At 37.2% G+C, this 22940-nt stretch overlaps 1 protein-coding gene across 1 annotated transcript in view; it reads left to right on the forward strand.

Annotated features, from left to right (window-relative positions):
- Window positions 1-22940, forward strand: part of PPFIA2 (protein tyrosine phosphatase, receptor type, f polypeptide (PTPRF), interacting protein (liprin), alpha 2) — a 358128-nt gene that overhangs the window by 178506 nt on the left and 156682 nt on the right. Inside the window, exon 3 of the mRNA XM_009882625.1 lies at window positions 11374-11436. Within this exon, the coding sequence (XP_009880927.1) occupies window positions 11374-11436 (63 nt within the window). The remainder of the gene's footprint in view (window positions 1-11373; window positions 11437-22940) is intronic.

Consider the following 22940-nt stretch of genomic DNA (forward strand, 5'->3'; position numbering starts at 1 on the left):
ACAGTCATCAGTGAGACAGGGAGGAAGAGAGCCAGATAGCTTAGAAGCTGGCCCAACAGGGTAGCATTAAATTAGCACTATTATTTGCTGGTCCCACTCGTATCTTCAAGAGCAAGCTGTATTTTTTCAGCAATGTCTTCTCTAGAAGGATAAACATTTAAGACAAACCATCAAACTGAACAGTTCTGACCAAAACACTTGGCAGACTGCAGTTATCTATGTATCTGTACGTGTTTTTTCTCTGAGGGGACAGGCTATGAGAAAAATCAGTGTGCAACAGTGTTAGCCATATTAACTGGGCTTGTAGAATGAGGTTATAGGTATAAAAGTGGTATTGTATAAAAACAGAGACTAGAATATGAAATTATTTTTGTAGCGTCTAGGATTTACCCTGATGATCTCAGCAGACCTATTGCTGCTGGAATTAGCATTGGCAGAGCTTTAATCAATAAACCTCCTCCCTCTTGCATCATCAGCCAAGAGAGGGAGTGTTTTTATGTAGTTTTTATTTTCCTCTTTAACTTTCTCCAACTCTATAGTTTTAAAAACATAGATTTTTCTATTCTCCAAAGAAAGATAAATCAGAAATAAATTGTCCTAATGACTACGTAGACAAATGCCAAAGAGGAAATCATCATAACTGAAAAGAAGCACTTTCTTTTTTGTGGATACCTTTTCAGAATGTATTTAAATCAAAGGTAGGGCCAGGGAAGTAAGTATATGAAAGAAGAAAGTATATAAAATGCTTTTGATAGAGTATTTTCTCAGATAATGTTCAAAAATGTCTTAGTGGAAGTTACCAATGATGTGACAATGTCTAAGACTGAGGATTGTGGTTTGAGAGGCTGGTAACTGTACATATCAAAGCTATACCAAGACAACTTTTAGTTATACACTCAGTTGGTGTAAGGTTATTATATTTTGCTGTGCATTCACGTCCTTCATACTTAAAATTTAATGAACCATCCAAGAGGTGTTAAATAGGGCCTTTCCTATATCCCCTATCCCTGAGCTGTGTTGCAGAGTCTGGGGTGGGGGATGCAGAGTCAAAGTCAACCTTGCTCTTGGTTTGTCGCCATAGTGGCTGAAGTAGTTTTCTGAAATAACTCGAGGTAGGTTTTTGCAGGTCTCTTGACACAGCTGCACTGAACACAGCAGTGTGGTGGGGGCATGGTCAGTCCTTCATGACTGGCCTCCCTGACCGCAGGGGATGGACTGTGTCAAGTCATTTCTTTTTCATCCTGCACCATGGGACTGAGGTCAGGGAAGACGTTATGTCCCTTTTCATTTGTAAGAGGAGTAAAACAGTAGTTTTCCACTTCACTGTCTGAAGAGATAACTTCTTCTCATATGCCTTCTCTTACTTTTCCTAGAAGGCATCATAGGTCTAGATTTAAAGTCTGGCATATTGGGAATTCATAAACAAACATAGCATAGATGGTACAAGCTCATATGTGACAAAGCGGGTGATGACTTGCAGAGAGGGTACAGCAGAAGTTCCCAGACAGATGTAGGAAATTTTAAATTAATACAGGTTGTTTGGTTGGTTTTTTTTTTATACTGCAATGGCTGTTTTTTTAATATGAAGTGTGCAAAGGATAAACCATTACTGAAGCTTAGCTACCTATGATTACAATTTCCAGATAGACTTCTCTTGAGGACTGTTATTGAAGGACCACTTTACAGTTGGCCAAAATTGTTCAGTCTATATTCCGATGATTTGGCTTGGTGGTGATATTTCAACTGATTAGGCACAGCCCAAATTCTTTTATGTATATGTATGTATAGTTAAATTATAACCATGTGTTAAGTGATACTTTAAAGACTTTCCTGTCTAACCTGTGCTTTCCTAAGTAAATATACAAGCCAGAAACAGCAAAACACCAGTCTCTTCTTTTAAGATTCAATTAACTTGCCCTCAATGTTGATGTTTGAAAATTTATAGTGGTGTGGGGTTTGGTTTTTTTTTGTGGTTTTCCCATCATAAGAACACTTATCTAGTCATGAAGCTTGATAACATGGTACTTAAATCAAAAGTACAAACACTGATTTGCTTCTTCAGGGAGAAACACATTCACCTCTTACCGAGTGGGAATGTGTAGTTGCAAAATGCCTCAAGACTGTCTTTCAAGCTTTTCAGCATTATTACACACATTCACGCTGTGAGGTTTATTTTTAGCTGTTATGTTACTGGAAAATTACCCCAAAAAAGAGCTTAATTTAGTCTTTATGCTATATTCTCCCTGAAGATATATAAATTATAAATAATGTAAAAACACTGTTGTGAACCTGAATCCTATCTGTCTGCAGCCTAAAGTAACCTGATAAGGACATGAAAAATAAGCACTGAGATTGACATGATCACAAGCCTGAATGAAGGTTTCTGTGCTCTATCCCTTGCCATCTTACCTTCTCCTTGCACATGTTAATTGAGAGTTGAGGTATACCCTTCTGGGCTTCCCTAACATACATGGGGCAGTTGTACTGGCGGCTCCTTTTTCTGTGCCCACACTCATGCAGAACAGCCATGTGCCAGAGCCCTCCATAGCGCAGACAGAGCAGAATTTCTCTCAGGTGCGCAAGAAGGTACTGCATTCTTCACTCACCCATGGGGACATTTTCTTCTGCCTCATCTTGCTTCCAGGAAATCAGAGGGTAATTTGTCCCTCTGTTTGCGGGACACTTGACATGCCGGCACATGCATTCAGAGAAGTGATGGAAATATTTATTACTACAAAATAAAACTATGATTCACTCTTCTGTTTTTTGTCCATATGTATAAATCTGAGGACTGGAACAGCAACAGCCTTTGAATGGGGTTCACCTAACTTTTGTGGGGCAAGCAAAGTTGTATGCTGTTGCTGAAAATTATTCAGGCCTTCGTTTGGCTTTGCTCTCTACCATAATCATATAGTAAGAATAAGACTACAGGAAACAAAATTTTCAAATTAGAGGAAGTGATTCACTGTATTTTGAATGCATTTGCAGAATTTTTACTTCATTTTGCCTTTGAGAAAGATCTGATAGTCCCTGTGATCCATGTCTTGTTTTTGAGATTTCCCTCTCCCACAAGATCTGTGAGGTTTTTGAAACCTGTGAGGTTTTTGAGTGCTCCTCAGGTGCACTCAGTCTAACCTGGATCTGTCAGAGGTCTGAGCGCCTGGGACCAAGTGCACAGTTTAGCATTGTTCTTAACACTCCTTCCTAAACTACGTTTGCCTTATTGCAGAGCAGTATGCAGGCACATGTGAACTGCTGGATCTTCCTTCCAGGCAGCCTGGGCTTCGGTGACAAAAAAGATTATGACTGTAGGCTGGGGACAGGTCTGGCAGCTGGCTGATTAGATGAGCAGAATTTCAGGGAGTGGAGGAAAGCACTGTAGATGTACTCTGTGGGTTTTTCTTGATTTGCTTTGTTATTTTACCTTATCTATCTTTCTTTCCTTCCTTCCTTCTTTCTTTCCTTCTTTCCTTCTTTCCTTTTTTCCTTCTTTCTTTCTCGACTAGTCATCGATCAAATGACTTGGAACTGGACCTGGAACATAAATATCACGCTCTTCATGTTTCATTAGACAGTGCAAAAGAGTAGTTAGCATGATTTCCACAGACCTAGTTTGAAAACCAATTAGTACAACATTCTAACATGTTCATCTAGTTTCATATTTTTACATGGTATCAAATGAGCATGTCCTTTGTTTTCTACACTTGTAGTAAAAAAAAAATCTTGTAGTTTGAAATGACTTATGTGAAGGAAATTCTGACAATTAGGCAAGGAAATATATTTTGGTTTTGACTAAGAACTATTCAGACAGTCCTTTTCTAGACTCTTTTTATTAACTAAATTTTTAATGATGAAATATAGGCCTGAATTATTTCTGTGCCTCGGTACAGCACAGAGACATGATCTTGAGTAATTTTAATGGCTATATGAACTCAAACTCCAATTCTGTGATCACTGTTCCAAATCTTTATTTGCTATAATAAATTTCTCCTAAGTTCAGCACATTCAAATCAGTATTTATAGTGTAAATATAAGAGGTTATTTCAACTATGGTGATTCTCAGCATTCACTTCTCGAAAGATTTTTAAAATGATTAAATAAAGAATATTTAGTTCCGTCACTGTGATACAGGTAAACAAATAAATATGAATCTTATTATCTCTTTAAAATGCTCACTTAATGATGTATTTTCTTACCTTGTATCATCATTACTATTCAGACTGTAAGATCTTTCTTTTTACATATTAGGTTTCAAGGGTCAGATCTTGCAAATTTTTACATGTAGATTTAACTCTGCTGAGATAGCAGGTTCTCTGTAGCTCAGTGGGAATACTCATATGTACAAAGTCAACTATGTAAAGGTCAGTGTACATACCAGAGAGCTACTTTTTTACTTTTTTACTTTTTTTCCTGCAGGTTATCATCATCAAGCATATAATAATTATTAGTTTATGTATAGTGTGTATACGTGTATATATGTGGATAGATACAGGTGTGTGTGTATATGTACAATATATATCAAATCATAGAACGGTTTGGGTTGGAAGGGACCTTTAAAGGACATATAGTTCAACTTCCCCTACAATGAGCAGGGACATCTTCAAGTAGATCAGGTTGCTCAGAGCCCTGTCCAACCTGACCTTGGAGGTTTCCAGGGATGGGGCATCCCCCACCTCTCTGGGAAACCTGTTGCAGTGTTTCACCACCCTCATCGTGAAAGATTTCTTCCTCATATCTAGTCCAAATCTACCATCTTTTAGTTTCAAATCATTACCCCTTTCGTATTGCTACAGGCCATATTAAAAAGTCTGTTCGTGTCTTTCTTATAAGCTGCCTTTAAGTATTGAAAGGCTGCAATAAGGTCTTCCTGGAGCCTTCACTTCTCCAGGCTAAACAAGCTTATATGGTTATCTGTATATATTGCATCTTATATATGCAAAATTATAATATATGTACCCACACATGCACAGACACACCCATTCTGGTACTACAAATGCAATTCCTTTTGATTTCCGTAATTTAGAGTACGGAAACTTTCAACTCTGTTGAGTTAAAAGCATTGAGTTAATAATTTAGGACCATTCATTTACTTCCCATATTTACAATGTCATTACACATAACTGAATAGTTAACCGAATTAGGAAGTATAATTAAAGAACAAGGTTCATATATTAAATTATTATTTTAGATGGAGGAAAAAAATAAATAATGTATATTTTGGTTCAACAATAAAAGTACACTTTCTGAACAGAACCAGCTGACAGTTTCAGATAAAACGCCCCTCACAAAGGCAACTTTGATATCCTAAAGGCAGCTGATAGTAAGATGGGGCGATATAAAGCATTAGATTTAGTGAAAAGATTATTGTTGATGGATTTGTTGAATTTTTTTGCAGAAAATATCTAACTTTTTTTCCTAGTTCAAATGCTAAAAGAAATTATGCTGACTTTTTCTTTGTTTAATTTAAATTATATATATTAAGAGGTCAAACTAATTTTTTACGGATAACTGTGCGTTTCCATTGAATAAACAGTTGGGGGATTTCACAGATTTTACTGAGAACTTGTGTGCTATATAAGGCTCATACAGGCTGAGTTCCAGCGTTAGGGACAAGCTCTGATTTTGCTGTATACCCAGAAGTGTATTTTACTGGGATTTAAATATTAATTCAATTAGTTATTCAATATGAGATACCAATGCTAATACGTAATTTCCAGAAGCGTTTCAATGCATCTATCTGCTGGGCTTATTTTCCAAAATAAATACCAATTTCTTTAGTCAGTTAAATCCTCCACTTGACTAGTCAGGAGAGATTCAAATGTATCCTTTACATTTTTTGTCCTCCCTAGTTATGTCTCTTACACTGAAGGAGCGTCCTCCTCAACAGTTATAAGTGTGGCATGGTCTGCCTTCCAACTTCTTTTCCACCCAGAAGTCTACCTTGCAAGTGGGCTGTGAGTCTGAGCCACCTGGTGGCATTCAGCTTTCCTGGTGAGTCTCAAACTCTGGGCTCTAGTGTGTCCCAGAGGCTGCGGTCAGCCCTTACCCAAAAGCATGCTGCATTTGACTGGCAAGTTTGGTCTTCGCTAGACCTGCAAGACCTTCATTGCTGCATTGCTTTCTAAGCCAGCCTTTACAGACAGTTTTAAGATTTAAAAAGTGCCAGTGAGTCTCTGAGGTGGCTGCAGAAAAGGAATGACATGTTTTTAGTTCATAATGATGTTGTTAATGAAGGCAGACCTTGATTGTCACAGGTTGTCACAGACTTAATTTATCCAGAGCAAGCCCCAAGAGCTTCCAACTTTTCCGTCACTTGAAACTTCAGGCAGTTGCAGCGCTGTCACTAGGACTACTGTCAGGATTAAAATTCTGGCCAGGTTGTCTCGGGATAGACTGGGTAAGGTGGTAAATCTTCAGATCCTTCAACCTTTGTTCCCTGCTATTGTAGGAGCTGTCTGTCTTTCTCAATTTCTGGGTACCAAGCCTAGCATAATGAAAATCCTATGTGCTGTAACACCAAATAACATTTAGTATTGTAAAATAATAGAATCATAGCATAACTTTGGTTGGAAGTGATCTCTGGAGGTCATCTAGTCCATGTGTGCCTAACTTTATAGCTAGAAGAGGTGCCCCAGGGTCCTGTTCATTCAAGTTTTGAAATGGTCTTCCATAAATGAGAACATGTTGGTGGGATGTTACAGATAGGTATTCAGTATGCAGTCTGTGAATTTTAAATATACCTTTGCAGTTATTAAAGTACCCTTTGCCAACATCTGGATATCACACTTGTCTTTCTCTTCAGAACAGGCAATATGAATGGCACCCAAGAATATATTTTGTTACTGTGAATTCACATGTCCATTCTCAAAGTTAGAAGAATAGACTCACACTGCCAATAATATCACAGATATCTGCTGTATCTATGGTGTAATGTACCATGACGTGCCGTGATGACCCTATGGTCTTCAATTTTAACAAGGGATATTTGTTTTGTAGCATTACTTCTAGTCCAGCCCACACTTAAAAAAAAAAAAAAAAAAAAAAAAAAAACCTCGAAAAAAAACCCAAACCAATGGATCCTGCATTAGTGTACATTTGTGTACATATATGTATCAGTACAATATAGATTAAACATTTCAACTTGAGCTGAAAGTATTGGTTGTTGAAGTAATCATGTGAGGTGAGTGGGATATTACATGAAACAGGCTTCACTTCAGTGTAGGATTACCTGAAGCTGCTTTCCAAGCCTGAGCACAGAGCATAGGCAGTGAATTTCACTATGGAATACAAACTTCTTGAAATATTGTATCTATGTATTGTGGAAGCATTCTTTTTGGGTTTGCCTTGGTTTTTTTCTCCAACTACTAAAGTAACAAATAGGGTACTTTCTAAGGAATGGCTTTAGAAAGTATGCAACTGGTCTATTCCTTTTGGGCTTTTTACCTTGGCAGCTGTTCAGATGGCTTGCTAAGCATGACCTCAGTTAGCTCCCCCCCCCCAAAGAGATGACATATAAGAGAAGAAACGGTTCTTTTATGACATTGCTTAGTTTCACTAATTAATGCAAGTAAAGAAAATTTTCAATAGTCTAAAACACTTAAAAAGCCTTTTGGACTGTGGTGAGTGATGTAAGAGTGGTCACCACAAAATTCTTGTCAAGAAACACCAAGTATTGCTCTGAGGGAGATTTTTTTATTTCTCAGAGCAGGATTATCATTATTTTTCTCATGAGCAGGTTCCGCCTGTCAGATACCTACATTGTAGAAGCCAAAGAATTTGGGAAGATTCTCTACTAGTTTCTACAATCTATCAACAAATTAGATTTGTTCGGTGAATATCTTTGAATTTGTCAACAGCTTTGGATGCCACTGATTATAAAATCTGACTTACTTTTTTTATTCCATGTCCTTATTTTGGACATAGCCTTGAAATTAGTGCTGTACTGCTCACACCATAACTGAGAGCAGGAGTTCCTGCTTTACCAGAGCTTTGACTGGGGACTTGCTAAGAAGGTTTGGATTATTAACAATGTTGGTATTTTGGAAAATATGTCCTGTGTTATGTCATCTGAGCAGCAAGATCACCTGAAAGCCTGGTGTAACTAACCAGGTAAAAAATGCAGTTACTACCTAGTGTAAGCTCAGGAATTTCAATGTTAGACTTAGGAATTTTCACCTATTTCTCATAGGTTAACTTACAGGATTAGCTAAAACTTCGTTTAATTTTAGTGCTTCCACAAAAGGTTGAAATTGTAGTCTCATGTACCCTTTGCCACTATTTCCATTTAGTTGTGAAATGCAGGCCAGTTTGGTGCATATGTGGGGCACTGTTCTTGATTATTGTCTGATGTGGTCTTGGAAACTCCAGGAGGTGTAGCTCAGTTGTGTGTGTACCTAAAGGGCTTTTCATAGGTGTTGCATTTTCTGAAAATGTTTTCAGATGTGCCACAGCGTCAGACAAGGCTTTTGTATGTGGAAATCCAAAAGAGAGAGGAGAAGGAGCCTGGAAACATTTCTGGGTCCATCATTTAGGATACAGCTTGAGAATCTGTCCCCATGCATGTGGTTGACAACAAATAGTAGCTGAAGTGCTCATGCCAAGCAAGAATATATGGCTGTTCTAGAGCTTCATTTTCAGAATTTTCTCTCCCCTGTTGACCCTATTGTCTCCTCTGATGAATTTTAATGCATTTCCTCAAGGAGGAAGACCAAACTGTAATAGAAAGTTTCATGAATATTAATTCTGATAGGTTATAGTTACTAGAGTACAAAGTACTAAGTAGATGCTATAATATTAGATGCATTCCTGAATGGGATAAATATTTCATCAACATGCATGAGATGGAAATTGCTGCATTACTTACACTGCATAACTCATTCATGGATTTTGTATCTCAAATGATTGCCAGTAAAATCTTCATGACAGTATGATGTATTTACCTTAACATGCATAGTTTGAAGACAAACAATTTTAGAATTAATGCACAAATTTTACACTTTTTGAATAATTTTGAACAGTTTTGAACCTATTAAATAGTTTTCTTTCATTTCTCTTCTCTTACACCTGGCATTTTAGGTACTATAAGTCCAGTTGCATAGGAAATTACCCTGGCTATAAGTAAATAGCCTTATGGCATTGAAATATCAGGGATCACTCATTTCCAACGATGTAAAGTTTCTCTTAGTAGGTCTGAAGAGTCAAAATACTGGACTATAAACCTATTAGCTGCTAGAATTGAACACTGTTCATTTTATACCTTTCAGCAATAAATCTTTAATCACAGTTTTACAAGAGGAAAGAGGGGGAAAACTATTTACAAGATGATTTGAAAAATTAGGCTAAAGTTATTCAGAGATTATTGCTGCTAATGGTGATGGACAGCAAAGATTAATCAGTTAACAGAGCTCAGATGCAGCAGTCAAAAGTATACAGTAGTTCTACCTTTTCCCACAAAAGTGCAAATTATCAGAGAACATGAGACGTACAAAAATTAAAAAATGTGCAAAAATGTGTAAACTGTTTACACATTAATTCAGGTGCATTGTTTCAACCCTTTTTTAGTAGTTGTATATGTATAAATATTAAGATTGAATTTAATAAGCATTAAACTATTATTAAATTGAGATGCATAAGACTGGAATAATCAATGGATAAAGTTTATAATGTGCCTAAATTTATAAGTCTTGTGCTGAGATATTGTTTATTTAAAACGGTGTCATGCTGACATAATGTAGACTGTGTTTTCCTTATAAAATTCTGGAGCAACAGTGGTGTTAAAGATCCATCTATATGTGATACATGAATTGATCATGAAGTTGCTTTGCATGGAAATGTTCTTTTCAAAAGTAGCTGCTTTGAATGAAGTGAAATCTCCTTTAAAAACAAATTAAAAAGTGTTATAAAAATGTTTTCAATTATTTATGGGTGTAAAACTAAAGAAGGGTAATCTAACACAAGCAGGTTAAGAGCTTGCCAGCATACGTGGAGAGTTTGGCTAAAAATTCAATATTTACTCTTTCTGTTATCAGTAATAGCGTAAGTCTCCTTTAAAACATTGAAAGATGAAAACTATTTCAAATGTTTAAAAACTGTTACAAATCACAATGTGAAGTTCATTGGCAATATGTGGTTTGTATATAGGTGAACATGGACACATGCCTGTGGCTGTTATTGAATGTGTTGATAATGTGCACATTTTTGTTTATTGCAAAAGTAAGTCACAATACACAGTGAGGCTTAACTTCCTCAGAAATTATAATAGTAAAGTCATTATAAAACGTATCTTACAATATGTTGTGTCTTCCAAATGTTATATTGTGCTATTAGCAATACTTGAATCCAAAAATACTATGTTTTTGTCAGTTCTGAATACAAGGTTTACTGAATTGAGTTGGCAAATAATCACAGAAATAAAGCTCACATCAATATTTACTTTGAGAGATGATGAAGCTCAACTATAATTAGCATGAACATTGTATGTATTGTTACATATGCCTAAACAACAGAAAGAAATTGTTTAGCGGTTTAGTCTAGAACTGGGTGGGTTTTTTAAAATGGCTATCAGGATAAATTGAACTGGAGGTTCAAAAAGGACTTCTAGAACTTTTTGCAAATTTCTGCTGTTAATTTCCTGTGAAGTAAATATTGAGATCTGAAGAAATGTCATCTGGTCAGACTGCCTACTAGTTGGGGTCTTCCTAAAGAAGAATGTTATATTTTGGGCTCTGCAAAGACAAATTAAAAGTCATGAAAAATAACATTCAATGCTACAATATATTCTTCAGATAGCTGAAGGGACTTCCAGATTTTTAACTGCACGTTGCTTTTTTCCTACTATTTTCCCACTCTTACGATTGTTTGGTGCAACAGAGAAGTATGAGACAGGATGAAAAATTTATCAATTTAATAGGTAAATTATACCTAATAATGTATTAGGATTACTTCTTTTGATGTCTTCCTATGAGATATTTTAATTTGGGGGAGAAAATCGTACTTTCTTCAAACCTCACAAACAGGTAAACCTCTTGCTTTATGTAGAGACCTCAGATTAAAATTAGCCATGGAGCTATGATGATTTCTCCATAGTTATCTGACTGTTAGACAGTGCTTCAGAGTTCACTTCTGTGAACGAAGTACAGAACACCAAAGTGACTTAGTATTTGGTTGTTCTCAGCACCTCACGAGCCAGGAGATGTAACAATACTTTCAATTTTTTTGTGTAAATTTCAGTTGAGCCATATATTTGTTCTCTTAGATCAGCTTGCTTGAATGATAATAACATTCATCTTGTTAGCATGGTATAATTTAAATATACTGTAGCACTGTACAAAATTCTGTTCCATTCAGCGGAATCTCTGTTGCCCCCTTTTTCAGATGACGGTTGCTGCTGGTACGAGCATTGAGAATAACATTCAAAGGACCATATCCTGCCCTAATGTATGTTCAAAATATCTTGGATTTTTGCGTAATTTAAATGCGAAGCCTCCTTATGTGAATTTGATACTTTGTTACCCACAGAAGCTTGTGCATCTTGAGGTTACTTCACATGATATATTTAAGGGTCAATGAATATTGTACTACAAGTGAGGTCTTGGCCTATCCAAATTCTGAATTACTGGTATTTTTTTCGATATGCTTTGATGGTGCAACTAAATAACTACAATGATAATTTATTCAGCATTCCTTCTGCGTTTACCTTGCTTCCCACCTAGCTCAATGCTCCTGTCAGTTGAAATCAGCAGAACAGCAATAAGGAAAATGAGGAACGCAGTGAGAGGCTATATTTTTTCTACTTAACCTTGTTCTTCGCTAAGAAGTGAAGTTACTGACCAAAATTGGTTCTGTTTTACCTCAAACCAGGACAGATATGAAGATGTGTAATACTAAATCTGAAAGGCATGTAATTTCATTTTTCTTGCTTAAACAAATACATCCCATGACTTAAAATAGAAGAAGGGAGGAGTTGCTATTGCTTATGAAAGGTAGAATAAGAAATCTATTTTGTTAATAAAAGAAGCAAGTTATTCACTTGTAGTATAATAGGTCATTTATCTTTTTTTTAGTAAAACTATTCAGATAATGGAAAGTCATTGGGCCAAAATTGAACTCTTACACATTAGTGGGAAACATTAATGAGAATTTGGGATGTACAACTGAGAAAAGACTGACTCTGCATTGTATAGAAGCTATTTTTTATCACGTAATGTGTGTAATAATTTATTTTTCAGCTAAAGATTATCATGTTTGTAGGAGAACTGGCAGAAGGAGTTCTAGATAAACATTTCCATCACCTTAAATTCTTTTAAGATATAACAAATAATCAAAGTACAAGCACAATATAGTTAAAATAACTAATAGCTAAGACAAAAAATACTGTGCTTTAATATTGGCAAATGTTAGTTTGTCCTCCCTATCTGGGAAAAAAAAATGAGCATTTTAAAACAATCATTTTTCTGGAAAGTTTCTGCTTTTGAGGGAACATCGAGAAATTATTTACACTGCATTCTTAGAAGATACTGCCTCTCACTATCTGAATCATTATGGATTTCTGACTACAATCCTTGAATGGGCCAATATGATAAATTCTTGGCTATGATTTGTGCTGATTGATTCCAATTTCAGGCGTGCTTCTATGCAGAGGAAAAAAGCTTCCTCGACACATAACGTATGATTAATCTCCAGTCTTCCGGATTTTCAGCATGACTTCTCCAAGGCAATTTTAGTATTTCAGTCTGTAAATAGTACCATTTTTAATGGAAGATAGTAATATGAAATATAATAATATGATGCTCTCAGAATTGACAAGCCTGGAAAAATGCAGGATTTGAGATGTAGTTATGGGGTCTTTTAGTTTAGGGTTTTTTGGTTGTTTTTTTTTTTTTTTTTTTAAAGTACCTTAAGACAGGCTCTAAATAGATGCTTTCTTAAAAGAATGAAATAAACCAACAACTCAGAGGTTACCTTTTATTCTTTGGATTCTATCTGTTACCACTAAAATCAGTAAGCAATTCATTAATTGCCATTGAACAAGAATATTCTTATTCTTACCTTTAGCGATCACAAGATCTGTCACTGTAAACTACAGTTCTTAATTAGTCCCTATTTTTAATTTTGTTCCTTCTCTTTGGACTTCTGTGAGGAATTTTTTTCTCCAAAAAAAAATATAAACCTCCACAAGAAAGGAGTTAAAATTTAGAATTCATTAAATGCTCTTCTAACTCCATCTCCTGATTTTTCCTGTCTAAATTTTAATGTTGAATTTAATGTTGTCTCTGCTCTAGTGACAGTGGAGGCTAATGTCAGTCTCACCTGTTGGCTCTCTGAAGGTACCAGTTTTTCTCCATTGATTAAAAAGAGGACCTAAAAGGCCATCTTGGCTTCGATACCTTACTTATAGGTGGTTAAAATTAAGTAATACAAACCCTGTTTTCCCAATTTAAGATGATGTTTGGGACAAGAATTACATCACCAAACTGTAGCCTCCTAAAAGCCTGGTGTTCAATTGAGCTATAATGCAGCTGCTTTCAATGAAGAAAAAAAGGTATACCATTTGAAGAATCATCCCCTTGTAAGATAGCTTAAATGTGTTGTCACTGAGGGGTCTTTTTCTCTTCACTTAAGCAGTAGGTTAGGCAAATAGCTTATCCTAGACACTGAAGACCATTCTCAAAGCTGAAACTTGGAAAAAAATGTAATTCCTGAGAACATAACAGTGACAAATCTTGCAATTCAGTTGAAAGACTAAGCTTTAATATTTCCCTCTGAAATCTCTCCATGAACTAAAAGAATTCTTAAGTGGTCTTCAATAAAAAAGTTAGTTTACATTCTAGATTTCCCTTTCAGTGTAAATGCACTAAAAATAAAAACTTTTATGTTTAAAACTGCTGTTTATTTCCTCCTCAGGGGAAAATAACACAGTTCAGTCACAAAGGGCCTGAAACAAGCTCTTGACATTATTATTTACTTGTACCCAAAGTCATTGTCAAGCGGTCATGAGGCCTAATTTTAGATTCTCACTTTATAAATAGGTGCAATGAAATTCTTAACTCTGAAGACTCTTAACAAGGAGACACAGTATTAGTTCTGTTCAGACTTCCAAGTAATTCTTAATGAAAGTTTCTCTCATGCAGATGATTTTTTATAATTTAATTCCTCAAATTTCTTTTGGTTTATGAGATTTTTTAATTTAGAACTGATAATGGCCAAAAATCCTGTTAGATCAAAAGAATCCCGTTCAGAGACAGACTATGATCCTTACCAACATACGTGTCATCCAAATGCACAAAGTCTTCAGCAAGACTGAATAGTGGAAATCTGCACTTACCCTTTCACCCGGCATCTTGCGGGGAGGAGAGGAAGGGGAGGCAGTTCCTTACAAGTACTTCTCTTGGCACAAGATCTTCCTGAGGCACTGTAACAATTGCAAAAGCAGATCCAGCTTCAGTTTAGACAAACACTGTAACTGAAAAGAGTCATCCAAAACTTGAATAATTGCAAAGTGTTTTATTCATTACTAAATCCTCTAGTTTCCTGAGGATTGGAAACTGTTTATGTAGCCATTCATTACTGAATAAAACCCAGCTCCTTAGACTTTTTCACAAGTACACTTTTATATTATGCCTGATTGTTCTTATGCTAATGGGAAAAAATTGCTAAAGGAACAACTTAATGCACTTTGTAATATGAGAGAAAGAAAATTAATTAAATCATTTATTTTATTCCATTGAATTCCAAACCCGCAATTACCTGTGTGAACCATAGTTTTAATAACTGGCATTAAGGCTGTCGAATCTACAGCTGAAAATGTTTGAATGCATGGTAACTTTTCAATTATTGAGTTATGTTATTCTGAAATGTTTTCTGCTTTCTTGTAATTACTGCAAATTGCAAAACTTTGTATTTCTGCCTTTTGTAAAAGGGATAGCTGTGGAGGATGCTCTCAGAAGCATAACATTTTCAGTTAGTATATATTGCACTGGTTCAGCATTTTAATCACATGGCAATAATTATACAGTTATAATTAATTATAAAACTCAGTTATTTAGTCAAAAAAGGCGCAATACATTTGATTTGGCTTTTCTGGCTCTTAATCTCAGACCTAAAATACATAGAAGTACTACTCTAGAAGCAGAGTTTGACATGCTAAAACTGTACAGAAAACATAGAAAAGATTGTTCATGAGACATATATGCTTAAATATTAAAAAAGGCTTTATTAAGCCTGAGTAACATCTCTTACTATTATTAATAACAAATGTAAGCAGGTTTTTGAACATAAAAAGTGTATAGTACATCATTTTGCTTAACAGAAATGCACTGCAAAGCTTGCAATAAAACTGAAAATCAAGAAGAAACTGCAATATATTCAAAATTGAGAACTCTGATTTTATGATAATTTTCAGGTTACAATTTTGGGGCAGGTTCCCACAAATGAAAAAATCTAATTAGCATGCTGTTGCTCTGTGAAGTTTACACCTCCATAGTCTTCATTTTAGGCCTCAATTTACCTTTCTTCTGACATAAACTCTCTGTTTTCTATTTCTCATTATTATAAATTGTCTACTTGACAGAAGCTGAGTGAAGAAATTGATATTATACGCAATAGTAATATGCTATTGCAATTTATTCCCTTTACTTACGTATTGTTTAGCGGGATAATAAGAGACACTTAACTGCTAGGTTTGCTGTCTTTCATGCAAGAGATCCCAAATCTTGACTGTATTGAGATATATATACGTATGATGTTTATAGACCAGTCTTTAAACAACCACTAAAATTGCTATATACTTTGAAAACGTTGTTTCTTGATCATCAGTAATTTCTGTAGATGTACTTTTAAAGTATACGTGCATTCTAATATGCCTGGATGGACGTTACTGATGGTTATAGAGACATTTAAACAGAATTGTCTATCATACTGTGATATCTCTATGCCATTACTTGATGTCTGGAAACAGTGCAAGCTAATGGTCAGAACAAAGGCAGGAGACTTTATATGCAGATCCAGTTGCTGTGGTTGCATGACCTTGAGCTTCTGCAAAGTGGCAGTATTAATACTCCTTTTTTTTACAGCTCCTTAAGGTCCACAGTAAAAATGTAAACAGCAAAATACAAAAGAAAACGGTGGCAGGTATTAAACATGCTGTGTTTTTTTCATTCGAAACAGCAGAACTTAATTCTTTGGCTTTTTAAAACTAAATTGCTCTATATAATAAATGAAAACATACCTCACTGCAAGTAACTGCAAAAAAACTAATTATTTAATTTTAATCAAGTGCAAAACCAATGCATTTTGTTAATGCACTATCAGCTATTTAACTACTCTTTCATGGAAAAGCCACATTTGTTCTGTCTAGAGGGATACATACCTTCAGGAATTCCTCATAAAGCTAGTCACAGGTTTTAGAGTAATTAGTTTGAAAATGCAGGACTTTTTAAGTACCAGCAGATGTGATTCAGGCTGTTTTGGTTGGGTTGATGTTTTTATTAATTACGTAGCTTAATGTATGTAATTTTTTAACATCAGGGTTTTTGATTATGTGGCTTTAAACAAGATATAGACATTTTCTGCAGTGGTTCAGTAGGAAAAGAGCAATTTGCTTATATTATCAAATTTGTCTGTTATGCAGCATCTTACAAAACTGCTGGTTTTCATTCATCAGCAATCTTAATTCTTTAGACTATTTCAAAAGGTGTTTTGGGAGGGTTACAGTAAGGGGGGGGAAGATAGAGAAAGTTTTGGTAATATACAGATACCTTAAAATATGAGTGTATTTATTTTTCTCTCAAATGAGAGTGAAACTGTACTTCCTGTGCTTTCTGGATACATTTTTTTCTCTAACAAAGATTAAATCTTGCTTCTTTTTATAAGTTTGTTCGCGTGAATAAGCTGAGCATGTTTTTTTCCTTAAGTTTAAGCCAAATGCCTTTATTCTCAGGTAAGCTGAAGCACAAATCATTTTTTCTATCCTGGGAACATTTCTGAGATTGAGAGGAAAAAATAATTCAGAACTATTACACATGGGAACAAAAAATCGGAAGTCTAAACATAATTACAAACCTCCAACCTTCCTCAGGTTGCTATGAAAGTTCCCTGACCTTTCAGCTCAACTCCTTCAGCATTTTTTCAACCTTCATAGGATTCAGGGACACCCACTACTCCAAGTTACTCAAAGCCCCATCCAACCTGGACTTGAACACTTCCAGGGATGGGGCATCCACAGTTTCTCTGGGCAACCTGTTCGCGTGCCTCACCACCCTCATAGTGATTAATTTCTTCCTTATATCTAATCTAAATCTACCCTCTTTTAGTTTAAAACCGTTACCCCTTGTCCTATCACTAAGTGCCCTTGTAAAAAGTCCCTCCCCGTCATTCCTGTAGGCGCCCTTCAGATACTGGAAGGCTGCTATAAGGTCTCCCACGAGCCTTCTCTTCTCCAGGCTAAACAACTCCATCTCTCTCAGCCTGTCTTCATAGGAGAGGTGCTTCAGCCCTCTGATCATCTTTGTGGCCCTCCTCTGGACCTGCTCCCTCTTGAAGCTGCAAACCCATTATATGTGGTCACCTGACATTTTCAAGTGTCAGGCCCTCTTGGCACATAGATGTCTTCTTATTTTTGTCTATGGAAGGGAAAAAATTGAAAGGAGGTTTCCTTTCTCAAGCTTTTACCCAAATTCCATAGTTCAAAGTCTTCAGGACTTATTTCATTAGCCAATAAACTTGCAAACAGAGAAGCATTTTCAGCTCCTTCTCCCTGCCAGTGACTGTGCAGTCCTATATTATGAGCATGACACTAAGCTTTTGGCCCTCATCTCCCATTTCCCTGCCACAGGGCCAGCAAGTACTGCGCAGCTCAGCGTTTCTGCCTCTGCTCCAGACCTCAAGACAGGCAATTAGTTGGCAAATCTGCCGCCTGGCCAGCTGTGCCAAGTGTGTTAGATCCTAAGGTATATCCTAAGGTAGAAACAGATAGTGACAATGCGCTTCAACTGGGGAGATGTGTCACTGGCAAATGTACGTCTTAGCAACAGCGTGGTGTCCTGGTCCTCAAGTATGTGACTGCGCACTCACGGTAATGCACAGTGGTGGTGTCCCAGCATAGCTTTGGAAGCACTCCAACACTTTTCCATGCCATTTGGACTGACAGAGGCCCAGTGTATTGATTATACTCATTTGAGAGACTGAAAATTGTGAAATGGAAAACAGGAGTTAGGAGTTGTAGCAGTGCTAGCGAGGATTTGCAAGGAACAATGCTCAGATGATACCTAAGTTGTTCCACAGCCTTTTGATTTCAATTTATATATATACACTGGGAATGGACACAGTACCATATGATTAGCTCTGATTTTAACTACAGCATACCAATTTATAGGTGTTTGACCTGTTGCATCCTGGGAGAGGAAACAACTTTAAAATCAGTACATCGATATCATGATGAAGAGTATTATATGAAAAAAATCTTGCCTGGGTTCACAGAAACTAGATGTTACTGGACAGCTTTACCTAGCAGATCCACTGGAGTGAAATGCCCAGCACCCTAAAGCCAGGCATTCCTCTCTCTGTGGCCCACTGGGAGGCTTCACTGTTGTCTTGGGCTGGCCTTGGCCAGTAGCCAGACGCCCACCCAGCTGCTCCCTCATTCCCTCTCTTCAACGGGACGGAGGGGGAAAAGAGGATGAGAAAGCTCATCGGTCGAGATAAAGATGGGAAGATCACGTAACAGTTATCACATGGGCAAAACGTGCCAATTGAAATAGATTTGGATGGTGAGAAACAAAGACAAAAAATTAATATAACACCTCCCACATAACCCCACATTTTTTTCCAGGCTCAACTTCACCCCTTCGCTCCCGGCTCCCCCACCTCCCCACCCTGAGCAGCGCAGGGGAATGGGGAACAGGGGGTGGTGTGGGTCCCTCACAGCTCCTCTGCGCTGCTCCTTCTTACCATGCTTCCTTCTGCTGTGGCATGGGGTCCTCCATGGGCTGCAGTGTGGGAACCTGCTCCTGTGCCTGGAGCACATCCTCCTCCTCTGCCTTCTCTGACCTTGGTGTCCACACTGTGGTTTCTTACTCCCTTTTTCTTCCCCTCCTCCTTTGCCTGTGTGGCAATTTCGCCCTTTCTTAAATACATTTTCCCAGAGGCACCACCACTGTGGCCAAGGGGCTCAGCCCTGCCCTGCAGGGGGTGGGTTGGAGCTGGCTGGAACCATCTGTGTCCGGCATGGGGCAGCCCCAGCTGCTCCTCCCAGAGGCCCCGGCAGCCCCCCATTGCCAGCGCCAGGGCACCTGCACCTCGTACACTTGTGTAGCTTTGCTCTGAGAACATCTCACACACAAACCTACAGACAGGGATGAGCACTGCCCATGTCCATCTAGTAACTGAGATGAAAATGTCCAGCTTTCAGACTCCTCTATAAGCCACCATCTGCAAGAGCAAATGAAGAAAAGTTCATCACCAGAGGCTTTATCCGTCTTCAGCTAATGTCAGATCTCAAACCAGCTTCCACGTGCTTTCAAGAAAGGAGCTGAAAAGAACAGAAGCACTTACTTCTATTTTCTTCTAGATTTCCCCATTGGTGATTTTTGGGGTCGTCCCCCCCCACTTCTGAGACACATCTTAAGTAAGGAAGCTTTCAAACCACAGAAGAAATATCTAGATTTGGAAACAACTATGCTTTGCCTGACTTTAAAGAAAATCTATGCATATAAAGTTGTCCTTTGGGAAGAAGAGCAGATTTTCATTGGTTTGGTAATGTTTTGCCTCTGTATTATTACTGAAAAAAATCTTTGAGTTCTATCACCAGAAAATAGATGGGAGGAAATCATCCCATGAGAGATTTAATATATAGGAAAAAAAAATTTAGATAACAGCGATGCTCCTAGATACTTTCCTTTACTGCTCTTCTGGAATTTGCATTTGTCTTGGAAAATAGAGATACAGAAGAGCCATCAGCAGTTAATGACTGAGAAATAACTTATTTGGCAAAGGCCAATTGGCAAATTCCTTTGCAAGAATAAAAGAACGCCATCCATCCCTTTGCTGTACCCTCCTACTCTGGTCAAAACGTTATGCTGACACTTTCCTGAACACTTTTTATGCTGAGTTAAGAGGGCTGGAAAGAGAGCTTCATTCTTTGCTGCAGCTATTAGCAGGCTCAGTCATCATCCCCTTCCAATAACGTAATCTCAGTTTTATTCTGTTTCAAGGAGCTGTATTCACTTTGACACCATCATGAATCAAAATGAAGTTTACATCCCAGCATTCTTACTGGTCCGTACAAAAACCCCCACCAAACGTAAAGCCAGCAAAGGTGAAAACTATCCCCCAATCAATGAAACATTGGGAGAAACTGTTTTCAAAAGATGGCTGGTGTGCTTCTTGGCAAATATGAGCCTAAATGGATTTAGAAAATCCTTTCAAATTTTTATTTATCTGTCTTTGCTACATGGCTGTCAAGTACTGTGATTTTGTTAGCATTACAACGTAAAGTCATTTTTAAGCTATTCAAGGCATGCATAATTGCCACTCACTATCATCAGTAAAAGTCTGTGATAAAATGCTCACTAACTGTCATCTCAGACTAGGATTTAGATTACTTTGGTTATCTAGCAGTTTCTTAGTCATCATCTTGGTTGTTTTTTTTTTTAAATACTGTGTGTTTATATGCTGATACTGCAATTAAACGGAAGTATCTGACTAAACATCTTCAGCTTTAATTTTAGTAAAAAAGGATTAACTCTGATTACTTGTAACTTGATCAGTGCATCAAATCACATACTGACTTACTTTTCTGCAACCAGTAACACTACTCTTTCTTGCTTTGGTTATACGTAAATTTTTATAGCTACTAAAGATGTTGACTGACAGTTTAAATAGTTGATTATTGTGAAAAGAACATTATTCAACATTTAGAATACTTTTCAATCTCCTAAAAGATGAAACCTCCCCAAACAGGCCATGCCACTCCCAGTGTGTCTGACAACAGGTTCACGAATTTCTGTTCTGCACTTTTTCTGCGCTACAGCTTTGGAAAGTTGTGCTGTTAGGTTCTACTCTGGTGGGTAAGTGAGTGAGGAGGGGTTTAAGATAGAACCATGAGAAACTGAAGAGTTAGGACCAGGACCTGTGAAAAAGAAATCTGCTCAGATTCAGTTTATTTTTATGTTTAGATCTCAAGGAGTCCTTCAATTAAACTAAATAATGAAAACTTGAAATTCCTTATTTTCACGGGGTTTTAATTGACAACAGCAGGAACTTACAGTTTTTTCTTCCTATTTTATTGAAATAGTTGATGGCAAAGAATATCACTTTATAAAGCAATCAGATGTTTTTTCATGATAATATTATAGTATGCAAAAATGTACAAAATACACTTTTATAATAAGTGTCCGGTAGGTTGAAATTGTGTGAATTATACTAAACAGGTCACTCAAAGTCTCAAAATGGGATTACTCAAAATCTTAATAATGATGAAAGTTTAAGCTTACATAATCTCATGGATATGCTATTTTTTTACAAATGATGATAATGAAGGTTTTGGTTGAATCTTCTAAAACATTTTAAAGCTGAAGTTAAATATACATATTAAGGATGAACAGTCATAACCTAATACATACTTAGCCAAAGTTTAAAAAACCTTTTTTTTTAATGCCTATGTGGAAATCTTTATTTTTTTATTAAAGTGTATGCCTAAGCTGAGTAATGAAAGTGTAAAAATACAGCCCAAAATGTCAGTAAAAATTAGTTCACAGAACATCAATATTAGTCCTGTTCATGCTGCTTACTTTTGATATTGATGTTCAGCAGTTCAGCGCTGCTGTTCTGGTCCTAAACATTCACAGAGTGGCAAATTGTGCATTTCTGTTGTGAAGTCTATGAAGACAAGAGTTATGTCGAAGTTGCACTTCAGGTCTTTGATGGGTCATCGCGTCCACCCTGTGGTTCTTGTTTGCTGCTCACGGCTGTGATCAGAGCCCATTGCTGTTCCCGCCTGGCAGGGTGTTCCTCTCCCCAGGAGCAGTGGTTGCAGATATAAACCACTCTGATTTACATGGGGATGTGCCTGGGGCACATCCCACCCCACGACTGGAAAGAGTATCTTTTCCCCAACATAGATATAGCTGAGGTGAATATCCTGCCAGGCAAATTTGAAATGGTTTCTAAAAATGTAGCTATAATCTATGTAAATGCATCTAAATTCCTCAGAAGATGGTAGAAGGGATTGTATGTGTGACAGATAACGAGAAAAATCAGTTGCTTTAGTGGGTTATAACACTATTCCTTCAATCTAAATCCCATAACGCAAAACTTCTGTCATTTAAAATGCCAGTAGCTGCTGGTAGTGCGGTTGCTAGCTGTAACAACAGCACTAGCATGGAGTTTGAGAATAACGTGTTTTGAGGACAACATAACCCTTATAGATGTTCTGAAAATCCCACTCAAGCTTTGCCGCTATGCTTAGTGTTTAGAGCTACTCATAGAACTAAAATTAAAACCACTGTAGATTCTAAAACAAAGACATTGGATGGATTATATAATCAGATTAGATCTAGGACTTCAATACTGCTCATAGTTAGTGTTGATGGATGCTGAAATATACTTTTGGTGGTGGGGTCTCTTGGTCTCCCCTGCTTTCGGGGTATAGCTTTTGCTTAGTGAACCTGGGAGCCTTTCTCTCTTGCTGCTGTGGCGTCTTTGCTGGAGCCAAGGGAGGGCAGAGGAGGAAGCTCTCCCGTGCAAAGGGGAAAAATCCTGGACTAGAACGAAATAACAATTAGATTGAAAAGCAAAGCCAAGGATGGGAAGAGGGTTAATAATGATGAATCATTAAGCATGGAGTCTGGAAACAGGTGGAGGATCAGAGACACCAGTGGGAACAGGAGCTGGTGGCTGGGGGGGAGAGACACGAACTGAGACAAATGAGGAGTAAGATTGGAGAA

Source organism: Charadrius vociferus, unplaced genomic scaffold (genome assembly GCF_000708025.1).
Source record: "Charadrius vociferus isolate BGI_N301 unplaced genomic scaffold, ASM70802v2 scaffold72, whole genome shotgun sequence".
In the NCBI taxonomy this organism is placed as follows: domain Eukaryota; kingdom Metazoa; phylum Chordata; class Aves; order Charadriiformes; family Charadriidae; genus Charadrius; species Charadrius vociferus.